Raw genomic sequence first — 14,217 nt, forward strand, 5'->3', positions numbered from 1 at the left:
TTTAATTTTTGATGAGAAATTCTCATTCGAATTGTGTTATTGTAACAGCTAGAGCGCAGTTAATAACAGCTGGGCCATAATCTTAAACGCAACGCATGTGTTTTAAAAAAGAGTCGGTCTGTCTTTCTGTCTGCTGGTGTCTTTAAACTGTAAATTCAATTAAAATTTTGTAAATTTTTTAAAATTAATGAAACATTACAATTTATTGTTGGTTTATGACACAAAAAACAAATGAAATTGTTGAAATTTTTTATTTTATGAATTTATTTTAGAGATTCTGGAATTGAAATTATTCCAATATTGCGACTCCTTCTTTTGTTTCGATCATCAGTGTCGAATTAAAGCGATCGGCAAGGAATCAATTTCCCCCCAATGCTCTACCTTTTTTATACGATGTATATATGAAATATATCAGAGTATACTAAGTTTAACACTTAAAAATATTGACAGTCCAATGTGACAAAATTTTGGTATAGGTGTTCATTAAATCACCTAATTCGCCCCTGTCTGTCAGTTTGTAAGCACGATAACTCAAAAACGAAAGAAAGTTATCAAGTTCAAACTTTTAAAGCCTGCCCAGGACGTAAAAAGTGAAATAGAGTTCGTAAATGAGTAACGTAGGTCAATTGATTCTTGGATCTGTAAGACCCATCGTTTTAAATGTAAAAAATGTTCCTTATAAAAAATAAACAACTTTTGTTTAAAACATATTTTTGTAAATCGGACTGTTTATCCGTGAGAGCGAAAATTAGGTTAGAAACATTCATAAGTCATGTGTGTGTGAGACCACAGGCGTGTTATGTATACACAACTGTGGCTATCAAAGAGTGACTATTTTTCTTTACTTACTTAACGTTAAAAAAACAAACGATTCCGTAATCAACACTGAATCTATACATGGTATTTAAACAATTAACTCAGTCAATTGTTTGTTTTAATTTTTATTATTACTTTTGTTTAAATCTATGTATAGATAATTGTAGGTTTCTGTATTAAGTCACTGGGAGCTAATTTAGTGATTCTATGCACTTAAATCATTTTTCTGCTAGGAGAAATGAAAGCTTCATCGCCAAGACTAGCTGGAACATTAAAAGGTCGGGTTTCCAAGAAAGTAGATTTTTAATCATTGTTACCAGATTAGCTCCTTGCGGTATTTCACTCTGAAAGGCGATTATTTCAATTTTTCTTAAAACATTTTTGCTCTGAAAATTGGGCGTTCTAAATAAAGCTATTTTTTCTGTTACAGTAAAAAGCGAAAAAATAAAATCAAAATAAGCAAAAGCATAGCTGTAATCCAAAGTACAAAAAACCTTAAAAGGACAAAACAAAATTGTAGACTGATGTCTTTTGGAAATGTCGACATACGTTAGTAATGCTCCCCAAAATGAACTACACACCTCCGAATACAATAATGGACCGCCAGAACCGACCATATGTCTGGTGACCACAAGTGTAACGACACAATCCACTGGACAACATTCGGGACTTAGTTCCACACCCACAAAACGTAACAAACGTAAAAATTTTAAACCACGATGTTCAAATGTTCCTGACGATGAAGCCGATGCCGAAGAAGAAAACGCTCAAAATGAGGCGAAGCGACCGCGTAACGATGCTAGTGAATTCGATAACGACAATGAATTTAACAGTGATAGCGAAAACAGTGAAACAGACGTCCAAAACACGACATCGAATAACAATCATTTAAAATGTGTTCGGCGTCGAAAAACCACACATATAACGCGTCGCGTGTTTTCCAATTATTACGATAAAAATTCATCAGCGTTAAATTTATCATCGAAAAGTGATAACGACGATTGTTCTGATAACGATGAATTATCAACGGATAAATCCTCACGTTCTCAATTCACTAGTATCGATCATCTATCCAAATCGGCATCCGCAACTCAGCGTCCACATTCAATATGGCCACTAGTTGAACATTCCAGAATGTATGACGAGTCTCATGACAACGCCACGCCACATTTACAAATTCGACCACCACCGCCAAATTCTAATAATGCTACCGAATTTCGTGATTTTGCTGTGAAAACTGTTCGAGAATTGCTTGGAATTTATGATCTCACTTCGGAAGCGGAATGGATTTCCAAGCAATTACCAATTGGTGTTTTTCAAGGTAAGTCATTTTTCAAACTTTTCTTTTCTTAATACATTCAAATTCATCAAAAATTTTACTTCATATAACCGTAGAAAATTTCTAGGTCAAAATAGGAGAGAATAGTCGGGTATAAGTGACTCATAGATAAATTTTTTTTTTACTTTTTAGTACAAAGTAAGTTTAGTTAAAAGTAGTCTTTTAAAAAGTATTTTTATACCATGTATATATGGAATTTACATAGTATACTAAGATTAGTCTCAAGTTTGTAACGCTTAAAAATAATGATGCTAGGAAAAAAATTTTGTCATAGGTGTTCATAAAATCACCTAATTAGTCCATTTCCGGTTGTCCGTCCGTCTGTGGACACGATAACTCAAGAACGAAAAAAGATATGGAACTGAAATTTAAACAGCGAACTCAGGACGTAAAAAGTCAAAAAGAGGTCAAGTTCGTAAATGAGCATCATAGGTCAATTGGGTCTTGGGTCCGTAGTACCCATCTTGTAAGCCGTTAGAGATAGAACAAAAGTTTAAATGTAAAAAATGTCCCTTATTAAAAATTAAACAACTTTCTTTTGAAACATTTTTTCGTAAACATCACTGTTTACCCGTGACGGCGCCAATTAGGCGGAAATTTTATAATATGTACTTGATTATCAGTTATGTGTGTGTCACATGTTTGTATGTGTAATGTGATAAAGAAATCAACACTGACTATGCATAATATTAACAATTAACTCAGTCAATTGTTTGTTTTCACTTGTTTTTTGATAAAAATAACGGAAAGATAGTCGATTTATATTTCTGTAAAAATTATTGAAATAGCTGCGACGGCTGAGTTTGCACTTATACAAAAATTCGTTAAGTAGGATATAAAATTACAAAAGCCCCTCGATAAAGAAAAGGCTTAAGCCGTATGAGAACGTAACATGATGCCAATGTCAGAAGTTCACAGTAAAAAACGTAAAATTAGATCATATATATCTGTACCTGTATATTCTAAACGTCTAAACAATTGCATACCACGTTAACCCTGTGAAATCGTCGGTGAAAAATTGTGCAATTTTTTGTAAAAAAGTAGGGGATTTGAAATATCAATTACATAAAATACACCATCTTCATCTCAATTGGAATGAAATGGATAACAGAGACCATCCAATTCTATTCTCTTATGGTGCATCCTAATAAGGGCACGACCCCTCTTTTAAATAAATCTACTCATTTTACCCCAAAATACGAAAAAAATTACTATCGATGACAAAAGAGTGTTAAGTTAATATCTCTGTAAATCTATTGTCGAATTTAACCTTTTTAGGTTAAATACTTTTTTTTTGGGTTTTATACTAAATTTCACACGGTCTTGACAGGTAGTTTTTTTTTTTACCAAATTTACCCGTTTATGTAAAAAAACACAGCAGAGTCTTCTTTTTATCAACCCCTGCCTTTCGTAAGAGAGTAATAGTTTATTAGGGGAGATCAAATTTCATACAATCATACAATACACTCCAATTTTTTTTTTTTTGAAAAAAATTATTTTTTTTAATAAACCTGTGATTCCTTTTTTTTTATAAAAATAAAAAAAAGGAAATTTTAAAGAGTTGATTGATTTGTGTTCAATTTTGTAACGGTCTTTTTTATTGTTGTAAATTATTGGAAACGTGACCAGCGAACGTGAAAATTCGATCTCTTCGAATTTGTGTAAATTGTATATAATTATTTAAGGATGTATGAGCATTTAGTCAGAGAATTTGTGGTTAAAATTTCAACTTAGGTCCATGAATCTTAATCTCTCATCTATATCTATCCTTATCTATTGTGGGTGACATTTCGTTCATTTACTAACTTCAAGGTGTTAAACAATTTGAAAAAAGTTAAAATTTATGTAAAAATATATTAAAATATTTTGATTTCGAGTCATAAAAGCACAAAATCGTAATTTTGTAGCTGCCGTACTAAATGAATGAATATTTTCATGTAAAATGTGAAAGTTCCCAAAAAAACAATTGACATAAAATTTTTAATGATTATTCAAAAAGAATTTGTTGATTGTTATAAAAATTCATTAATGCTAACTGTTGATTTGTGTTGATTACGACTTAACGATTACGAGGTCGATCGATCAGTGATCAGATGCTGTGAGTATTCAGTGTTCAGTGTTCAGATGTCGGTATCAGTTGGTGTCAAAAACGGAACTTAATTAATTGGCAAAATTATTTTGTTTATTCAATCAACTGAGTGAGAAGTGACGGTTCGATTCCGTTGCAAAAATATTAAATTTAATAATCATATACTTAGGCAATGTGTAATTGTATATGTAAATGAATCGATCGTAGCACAGGTCATTCAACTGTTTTGATGGGTCCATTGTTTTAATAAACAAAAATTAATATTAAAATTTTTGTTCCAATTCGTGTTTTTATTTTATATTTTTATAAACATCAATAATTTATGTGGGAAATCTGGGTTTTTTGGTCACCTTCATTTCATTTCAATCTATTCGAACAATTATTAAGATATATTAAGTTTAATCCTAAGTTTGTAACGCTTAAAAATATAGATGCTACGAAAAAAATTTTGGTATAGGTGTTCATAAAATCTTCGAATTAGTCCATTTTCGATTGTCCGTCCGTCCGTCTGTCAACACAATAACTCAAAAACGAAAAATTATATCAAGCTTAAATTTTTACAGCGTGCGTAGGACCCATCTTAGGTCCGTTGGACCCATCTTGTAAACCGTTAGAGCTAGAACAAAAGTTTTAATGTAAAAAGTGTCCCTTATAAAAAAATAAACAACTTTTGTTTGAAACATTTTTTCGTAAACATCACTGTTTACCCGTGAGAACGTAAATTAGGCGCAAATTATATGGGAATACCTGTTACGTATGTGTGACATGTATGTATGTGTAATGTGAGAGTGTAATTAACACAATCTATACATGGTATTTCAACAAATAACTCATTCAATTGTTGTTTTTCACTTGTGTTCTTTTCAAATTATATTTAAAATTTTATTTAACAGTGTAGTTTGTAATTTTATTTAAAATGTTCAAAACTATCAATAAAGAAAGAGCCAGTGACAGACTTACTAGCACTAACGAGTAGTGACTAGTGAATAGTGAATAGTGAATAGTGGTTAGCACTAGCAGTGACTTAAAAATGATTTAAAATCTTGAATAAGATGAACGTCTTCACTTCACTAATATTTTAAAACATCATAAAAATATTTTTTTAAAACCGCTTCATCAATAAAACATATTTTTATTTCTTGACTGCCATATGTCTCACATATAACTCTGTGAAGATTTATATTTCAATTATTTTTTTAAAATCTTCATTTAATCGCTTATTATTGACAAGCTTTTATTATACTAAAAAGTAGAAAATAATTTTATCTATGAGTCACTTATATCCGATTATATGTAAAAGCTTGAAGCGCTTAATATCAAGAATGAATCGAATAATAATTAGGCATGTGGAGTAGATGAGATTCTCGACATTTTTCGCTTATTTTGACAAAAAATTTCAGCAGTATGACCTGAAAGCGAATACGATTTCGATGAAAAACATAGACTTATATGCATTCCTACAAAAAATTCTTGATAGTTATAAATAAATCATATGAAAGTATATGTGAAGTATTGCGTCGATGAAGATTCGATCTACATATTTTTAAAGACTGCAGTGTGTTAAACGTGTATTCATCTTAATAACGTATGAACAGTTTTACTGTACAGTGTACAGTGAACAGTGAACACCCCGCTGATATAACAAATTTTAATTACATATATAAAAATTTATTAACAAATATTATTGATTTTTTAATTAAAAATTAAAGATTTTTTTTTTTTCAAATTTTTATATATTATTGTCTTTGTTCCAAAAAAATTAATCAGTTTTTTTTTTGTATAATTATTTTTTTCATATCCGTTTATCGATCAAAAACAAAAATTTTTTTTATCATTGTTATTACGATTGGAACATGATTACTTCTTTATTCAGGAAATTTTTATACCATGTAATGAAATATACATAGTATATTAAGTTTAGTCCCAAGTCTGTAACGCTTAAAAATATTGATGCTACCAACAAAATTTGGGTATAGGTGGTCATAAAATTATCTAATTAGTTTATTTCTGGTTGGCTGTCCGTCTGTCTGCCAACACGATAACTCAAAAACGAAAAGTGATATTAAGATGAAATTTTTATAGCGTACTCAGGACTTAGAAAGTGAGGTCGAGTTCGTAAACGAGCAATATAGGTCAATTTTACTACTTAATCAGAAGTATGTCTTTTTTAAACTAATACTACAAGTAATTCAAGCATTACAAACTAAAAGGAGCGCTATATTTATAATGTATCAAGATACGAAAGAAATATAGTTCCTACTGGGTGTCCCATGACACTTTTTGATGTTTTTTCTTGGCTTGAAATTATAAAAGGATAAACGAAAGTTTCCTTGAAAGATTCTTACATCAAGAAATTTTTCGTACTTCAAGTAAATTTCTTCTTACTTCAAAAATATTTTTTCTTTCTTGAAATTTTAAAGTCAAATTGAATTTTAAGCATCTGTCTAAAAATAAATCATAATATAATCCAAAATTTGTTGTAAAAGGTATTTACGTAATTTCAAAGTAAATAATATGTATAAAAAGTTTTTTATGTAAAAAAAATTGGAATATTTAAAACGATCTATTCCGGTTCGGACTACCACCGTATGTGTATTGCAAAAAAAAAATAAAAAAATAAATAAATAGAAACCCTCGTTTTTTGTCTAAATTATATAATTTTTTACCTGTAAGTATTTCTGTTTTATTGAATAACAAAGGGCAAAAATCGGTTAATATGCGGTAAAAGGGTCTAATAATCTTTTTTTACACAATTCTTAAATATCACAACACAACCCCTTACTCAGAACCCCTTCGTGTCTATTTAAAATGTATGTGCTATGTGCTCGTATATCGTACGACTCACAAGCTTCTGATCCTCAATAACATTTGATATTTCTCATAGATTCTTTTATTTCCGGCTTTCTTAAAAAACAATGCACATATATACTTTTTATTTTTTTTTTTAAAGTTTTTGGGGAGGAATCGCTCGATTTGAATTTATGTAAAAAGGGTGAGTTTTAATCTTAAAAAAAAATCAGAAATAAAGTTAAGAGCGATTACAATTTTTGTAAATGTACCCTCTTAGAAAATATCTGGAAAACCTACAGAAACAATTTTTTTCAAAGTTCTGCAAAACTAATTTTTTAATTTTTAACGTATTTCTTTACTCAAGTAAAATTTACAAAATTTCAAAAACCCCCGACAAATGCGATTTATTCCTTGTAAACCGATTTTTGTAAACTTAGCTATAAAATGTTCTCGTTCGAGTCGGTTCGACCGTTTATGGGCTACGATGCCACTGAGAAACACACAGGAGCACTGATAAACACTTTTAACTTATCACTTTCTATACATGGTATTTCATCAATAAACTGAGTCAATTGTTCGTTTTCACTTGTTTTAAATACAAATTGAAAGTATACAAATATTTTTACATTTTTTTCAAAATTAATGGCAAGCTGAATCGATTGAAAAAGTTTTAGTATCCTAGGTAAGCTAAAAGTCAGTTTTTGGTGTCGCATTTTTTGTTGGTCTTTTTTGGTTTTATCTCCCAACCGACAAGGCAAAGAGAATGGAATTTCTAAAATGATAAATCAAATTCGATATAATTCGAATGATAGTAATCTTTGATCTAGAATGAAATGAATTGGTTATGGATGTGTTATCGCTGTTTATATCTAAATCGAAAAATAAGAATTATGAATTCCAAAACTTAATGAAATTAAAAATTAAAATTATAATTACAGATGTAAATAAGAAGTTTGTTCTCTTTAATATTAAACACATGTTGCGTTTTTTTTAAACACACACAAATCGCAGCTCAAATAAACAATTCATTTACCACCGGGTGTCACTCATCCAGCATCATCTCATGTTATTCAGATTCTATTAGCCCGAGGAACGAATGAAGTTCGCTGAATTCGAGCAATAAGTTGGATTTGAATGCGGTTTTCGGCATTCGATTCGTTAGAGCGTCAGGAATTGTGATTTAGCATAAATAATTATTATAAATTAGCATAATTCGGTTAATAGTGATGAAAAAGATTTCAAACTCGTTACACGGAGGTTTTTTTGGTCGCTGAACACGAATATTGCGATAAAATTGATCTCCGAGGTACCTGGTACACAGAATGAGCGTCATCTCCATCATTCATAATAAAATCAATCCAAACTCGTTACTCGGGAGTTTTTGGGGTAGTTGAACAAGAATATCGTGACGGAATTGGTCGCAGAGGTACCTGGTGCAACGGTATTCCCATCGCATCCTGGAGTTTTCGAGAAATTCATCATATAATCAGTCCAAACTAGACACTCGGGGTTTTTTGGGGTCGCTGAACACGAATATCGAGACAAAAATGGTATCAAAGTTACCTGAAGTCCAGGTGAACGGTATCTCCATCACCTCCGGGAGTTTTCGATAAATTCGATATATAATCTTTTAATTTCCTGTATTTTGTGAGATTTGAGGTGTGTGTGACACTCAATATAAATTTTTCTGTCTCTATCACTAAAATGAAATGCTTATTTTACTGGAATTATGATTATTAAACTATGAAACGTATATTATGGATTGATGATGATCAAACTGACAGACACACTGACATATAATAGTGTGTTGTTGTGTTTGTGTTTGTGTGAGGGGGCGTGGGGGCGGGGGTGCGACTAGTATGACTCTCATATTATGTATTAAAATATACGTACATATGAGAGAATGAGACTCAGAGATCGTCAGAAATGTTTTTATTAATATTGAGCTAAGCCACGCATGCGTTCTTCATTTTATGAATGTTTTAATGATGATAGACAGTTTTATAGCCACTTTTTTTTTTTTTTTAAATAAATTGTTTTTTGTCTTGTTTTTGATTCAATTAAAATTATGAATATTACTTATTTATTTAGTTTTTTTTTTAAGGAAAAATCCAAAAAAAAAGTCGTTTTCATTGAATTAAGCGGACAAAATAATGTAATCACTAATCAATATTTCTCTTTATAAATGTTTATTTGTTAAACAAATTTTAATAAAAAATACTTTTTAAGGGACAAGCTTTTATTGCACTAAAAAGTAGAAAATAATTTTATCTATGAGTCACTAATACCCGATTATTTGTAAAAGCTTGAGGCGTTCAATATCAAGAATTAATCGGAACGCCTCATCTACTCCACATGCTGAATTATTTTTCGATTCATTCTTGATATTAAGCTCCTCAAGCTTTTACAAATAGTCGAGTATGAGTGAGTCATAGATAAAGTTAGTTTCTACTTTGGGGCCATCCATACATTACGTCACACACATTTCAGGACTTTTTAACCCCTCCCCACGTCCAATCGAAAAAACACTGATATTCAACACTGGAATATATAAGGTATTTCAACAATTAACTCAGTCAATTGTTAATTTTTCACTTATATTCCTTCGTTTTAAATTCTTAGCCAAAACAAAAATCATGATTTAAGAAAAACTGTGTGAATAAAGTTTTTCTCTACAATAAGCTTATTGATTTTGATCTAGACATTGGAGTTAAAAATGTAAAAATTAATTTTATAACTACATATTAAAAATGAGAAATGAAATAAACGACAAATTAAAAAGAGACAACAAGACAATATTTTTATGTGTGGAATAAATATATTTTTATTTTTTTATATTCTTTTAAAATTGATTAATCACTCTTAGTAAGTTAATTTAAACATTTCTGGATGAATGTATTGAAGTGAGATGGATATAGAATACATCTATTGAATGGTCACAAAGACAAGACAAAGAACACGAATCAAAAATATAATATAAGACATATTTAGTACTATAAGTGGATTTGTATACGTTCATTTAGTTTAGACGCTCAAACGATAAATCTGTGTGCGAGTCCAGCGCAGCGCAGTGCAGCGCAGTGCGATTCATGCAGTTTATAATAAAACAATTGAATGCAGCAACAGACCTGCGAAGCTTATGCTGAAGAACTAACTAAAGTCTGAGACGAACCTAGTAATTTGTCTTCGTAAATCATACTCAGAGGGGTCACTAAATAACATTTATCATAAAACAATACTCAATTAAAAATCGCTGCAATTATTTTTCTTGTCTTTTTTTAAAAATTTTTTTCATAAAACTTTAAAAAATATTTTGCAAATTTTAATAATTTTTTCCGCGAAATCTTTCCCTAATTAAGAATGTTGCATCTTTAATTATTCAATTGTAATATTTTTAATATATTTTTGGTATGACTGTAATGCCCATCGAGAATCAAACGCACTGGTGATGCTTCTGTTGATTTTACAAATTCTAAGTGTTGAAGCCAAACAATGAAATTTCCAGCATATGTAGAGTGTTTTAATAATTATTTTGTTAGTTGTTAATGCGTGGCAAATTATAATTAAGTAATGTATAATGTATATTTTTAAAGATATAGTAAATAGATGGTGGAAGCGCAATTAAGTTATGTAACATATCCATCCTTACTGTGTAATTTAAATTTATTTGCGCTCCCACCAGTTTATTAAAACTAACATGTTTGCGAGGGTTATTTTTATTTTTTAAGTTAAAATATCTTCGTGATGTATCAGCTATATTGCTGTACAGTTTCATTAAAAATCATTCGCTAGTTTTAGCGTGAAAGCGTAACAAACAAACAAACATGCTTACTTTTGCATTTATAATATATAGAGATAAAAAAAGGTTGGTGCCTAATATTTCAAACCAGGATTTTCACTTAACAAATGTGCATTACAGCTTGAGTTTCCAGAGAGAAAATTTCCATAAAAATATTAAGAATTAATTCTTAACCTACAAAAAAGCGACAAATATTGAAAAAGAACGATTTGAATTGAAACAATATAGGACAAAATTTGTGACTATCTAATTAAAGAAACGATAATGATTATATTTAAAATTATAAGCGTTTAATGTTAGTCAGACGGTCAGATGGTATTAGTATGGTATCCCCACCCCATAACTAAAATAAAGTTGACGCCTCTGTCCAAATCCATGGTATTATATTATTAAATAATTGATACAGATCTAAAAATGATTTTTTGAAGAATTTGAACAACTTTACTAAGAAATAAATTAATTTTTAATAAAAAAAATAATAATATTATTATTAAATAGACCATGCGCGTTGTACGATGCGCGCTATTAATAAAACGGTTGTTTAATTTTTTTTTTTTTTTTTTGATAAAAAATTTTATAATTAAACGCAGCAGGTAAAAATATGATTATTTAAAAACAATAACAAAATTTTTTTTATTCTTGTATTAATAAAAAAAAAATGTACGTGTTTACAAATTAAAACAGGTCTCAGAAACTAAAGAATTCACTTTGAAATCCGACCACAAATTGGAACCGTACATCAAAATATTTCTATATATTTCGGCCCAGATTTAAAAAAAAAATTATTTTTTGACCTTAAATATTATTCAATCCATTACATAATATATTATAAAACAAACCTTAATTTGCATATAAGATTATTTCTTGAGATAATTAAGGATGGGAAGGCACATGTGGTCAAAATTTCAGATTAGGTCCATGCAAATTTTTAAGAAAAAACTCGATATAAAATTGCTATTATGGAGAAATTTCAAAAAATGTTGAATCTAAAAAGTTTTGTTGATTTTCACTTGGCACAAATAAAACAACGAGGAGTGTCGTGGGACACTCGGTAGGAACTCTATTCCTTTCATACCTTGGTACATTGGAAATGTAGCGCTTACTTTTTTTTATTTACAATATATTTATCTGAACATTTAATGTATTTATTTTAGAAGTCAAATACTTGTTTGATTCTTTAAAGAATTAAATTTTATAGCTACTTGAATTACTTGTAGTATTAGTTTAAAAAAGACATACTTCTGATTTAGTAGCCAACCCAATATGTGCGTACATTACGTTTGGTTTGATCAGGATATTTATTACAACATAACATAAAATTTCATTGTACTTATTTTAAATTATCTCTGTTATCTTTAACTTCTGATAACTTTCTTAACGAAATTTTTTTAAATGATAAAACATAAAATTGACAGATAAAAATATTTTTGCATTTTCTCAAAATTCATGACAAACTGAACTACTGTTGCTTGACCAACCAGGAAAACTCCTTATAAATAAAGTAACTAAATCTTTTGTTCCTTAACGAGACTTGAACGCTCGATAAAATATCAAACGATTATTAATCGAGATTAACGATTATTAAAATGTTGACATAAAATTGAAATCAAGTTCAGTGTTTTTCTTTTTATTTTTTGAGAAATAAAAGACGCTTTTGATATTATATTATATTTATTATATTAGTTGTGTAAACTGTAATTAATGGCATTTTTTAAATATTTGACACATGTTTGATTTGTGATCCTTGTCTGTTCGCCTTCTAAGACACAATCAAAATAAGGAGAACAATACAAATATTATTGAAATAGATAGACATACCATACCATAAAACGAGTACCAGAACAGGGCTGTCTTAAAACTTATTTCACGTCCTCACATCAAATCAGAAACTTTTATCTTATTTATTTTTTCGAACTAATATATATCAAGGTATACTAAATTTAGTCCCAAGTCCCAAGAAAGGTAATTTAACGAGCTTAGGCTTCCGTACCCGAAAAAATTGGCGTTGATAATCAAAATCGATTCAGTTTGGAAAAAGCATGACATATAATTTTCACATAAATAATTACTATGGAAATGAATGGTCAAATAAACCTGGCTCAATTGAACAAAGTCAACTCAAATATTTCAATTTCAATTAAAATATTTCCAAAAATTTGTCCCAAAAAATGATAGCTCTCTAAGTATTCTTTTCATCTCATCTGATGTCCTTGACCATCACTTTGATATTGATTTAAGAAGGATTGTTATAAGTTAAAAGTGTTTATCTGTGCGTCTGTTTGTTTCTCAGTGGCATTGTAGCCCATAAACAATCGAACCGACTTGATCGAGAACATTTTATAGCTAAGTTTTCAAAAATTAGTTTACAAGATAGCATTTGTCCGGGGGTTTTTGGAGGGTCACTTGTGAGCATAAAAATGCCTTGATTAAATTTTGTGAGGGGTATAAATACTGCACTGTGCTCTGCTCTGTATCAAAGTACCACAATCCACAATCCACAATCCACATATTAAAAACAAGTAATAAAACAAGCTAACTATATAACTATACATATATTATTAAATCATATTTGATATCGCTATTTCTGTTTAACACATGTGTATGTGTATATTGATGTATGTGTTTTATACTCCAGTCAAAGTGCTATAGAGTAAAAAATGATTAATTATTTGTATTTATTTGAATGTTGCCATAATAATACAAACGTATTGTTATCTTTGTCTAAATTCGAATTATTTCAATCGAATTTGATACTAAACTAATTTCTGCTTGAGTATGATTAATGCTTTTTAAGAATCGTACACTACGAAGTCGAAGTCGAAGTCTTTTTATTTTTAAGATAAAGATAGGATTATTTTTTTGTTTTTTTTACCAAACAATTTAAATATTGTCTATTTCTTTTTAATCGATATCTTGTTTTTTTTAAATACAGTCCAGTCAAGTCCATGCGTTGCATTGCGCTGTTTTTTTTAATGATTTATATGGATGAATCATGGCTGCAATTAGTAAGAGGGGGGTCAAACACTCGGGAATCATGGGAATCCTTTTTATTATCTTTCAAACTTGCCTCAATCAAAAATTTAATTGAACTCAAAATTAATTAAATCATGTTTCTTCATAGTAAATATTGGTTGCTATAACCCATATGCCGTTTTATTAGAAAAATTAAAATCGGTTCATCCGTTCAGGCGTTACAATGCCACAGACAGACACACACACACACACATAGCGGTCAAACTTAGAACATCTCTTTTTTTAGTTCGGGAGTTAAAAAAAAACATAATTGGGGATGAAATCTGTGATTGAAAAAGACCTGAATGATATTATTTGATGTAGTTTGTGAAGTGCCCTCATTGCTCATGATATAGACTACGCTCCTGTGTA

At 29.7% G+C, this 14,217-nt stretch overlaps 1 protein-coding gene across 1 annotated transcript in view; it reads left to right on the plus strand.

Moving 5' to 3' along the window:
- LOC123302149 overlaps positions 1 to 14,217 on the plus strand; it is a 59,249-nt gene that overhangs the window by 15,945 nt on the left and 29,087 nt on the right. The window contains exon 2 of the mRNA XM_044884960.1: positions 1,247 to 2,137. Within this exon, the coding sequence (XP_044740895.1) occupies positions 1,354 to 2,137 (784 nt within the window). The 5' untranslated portion in view covers positions 1,247 to 1,353. The remainder of the gene's footprint in view (positions 1 to 1,246; positions 2,138 to 14,217) is intronic.

Source organism: Chrysoperla carnea, chromosome X (assembly GCF_905475395.1).
Source record: "Chrysoperla carnea chromosome X, inChrCarn1.1, whole genome shotgun sequence".
Taxonomy (NCBI): domain Eukaryota; kingdom Metazoa; phylum Arthropoda; class Insecta; order Neuroptera; family Chrysopidae; genus Chrysoperla; species Chrysoperla carnea.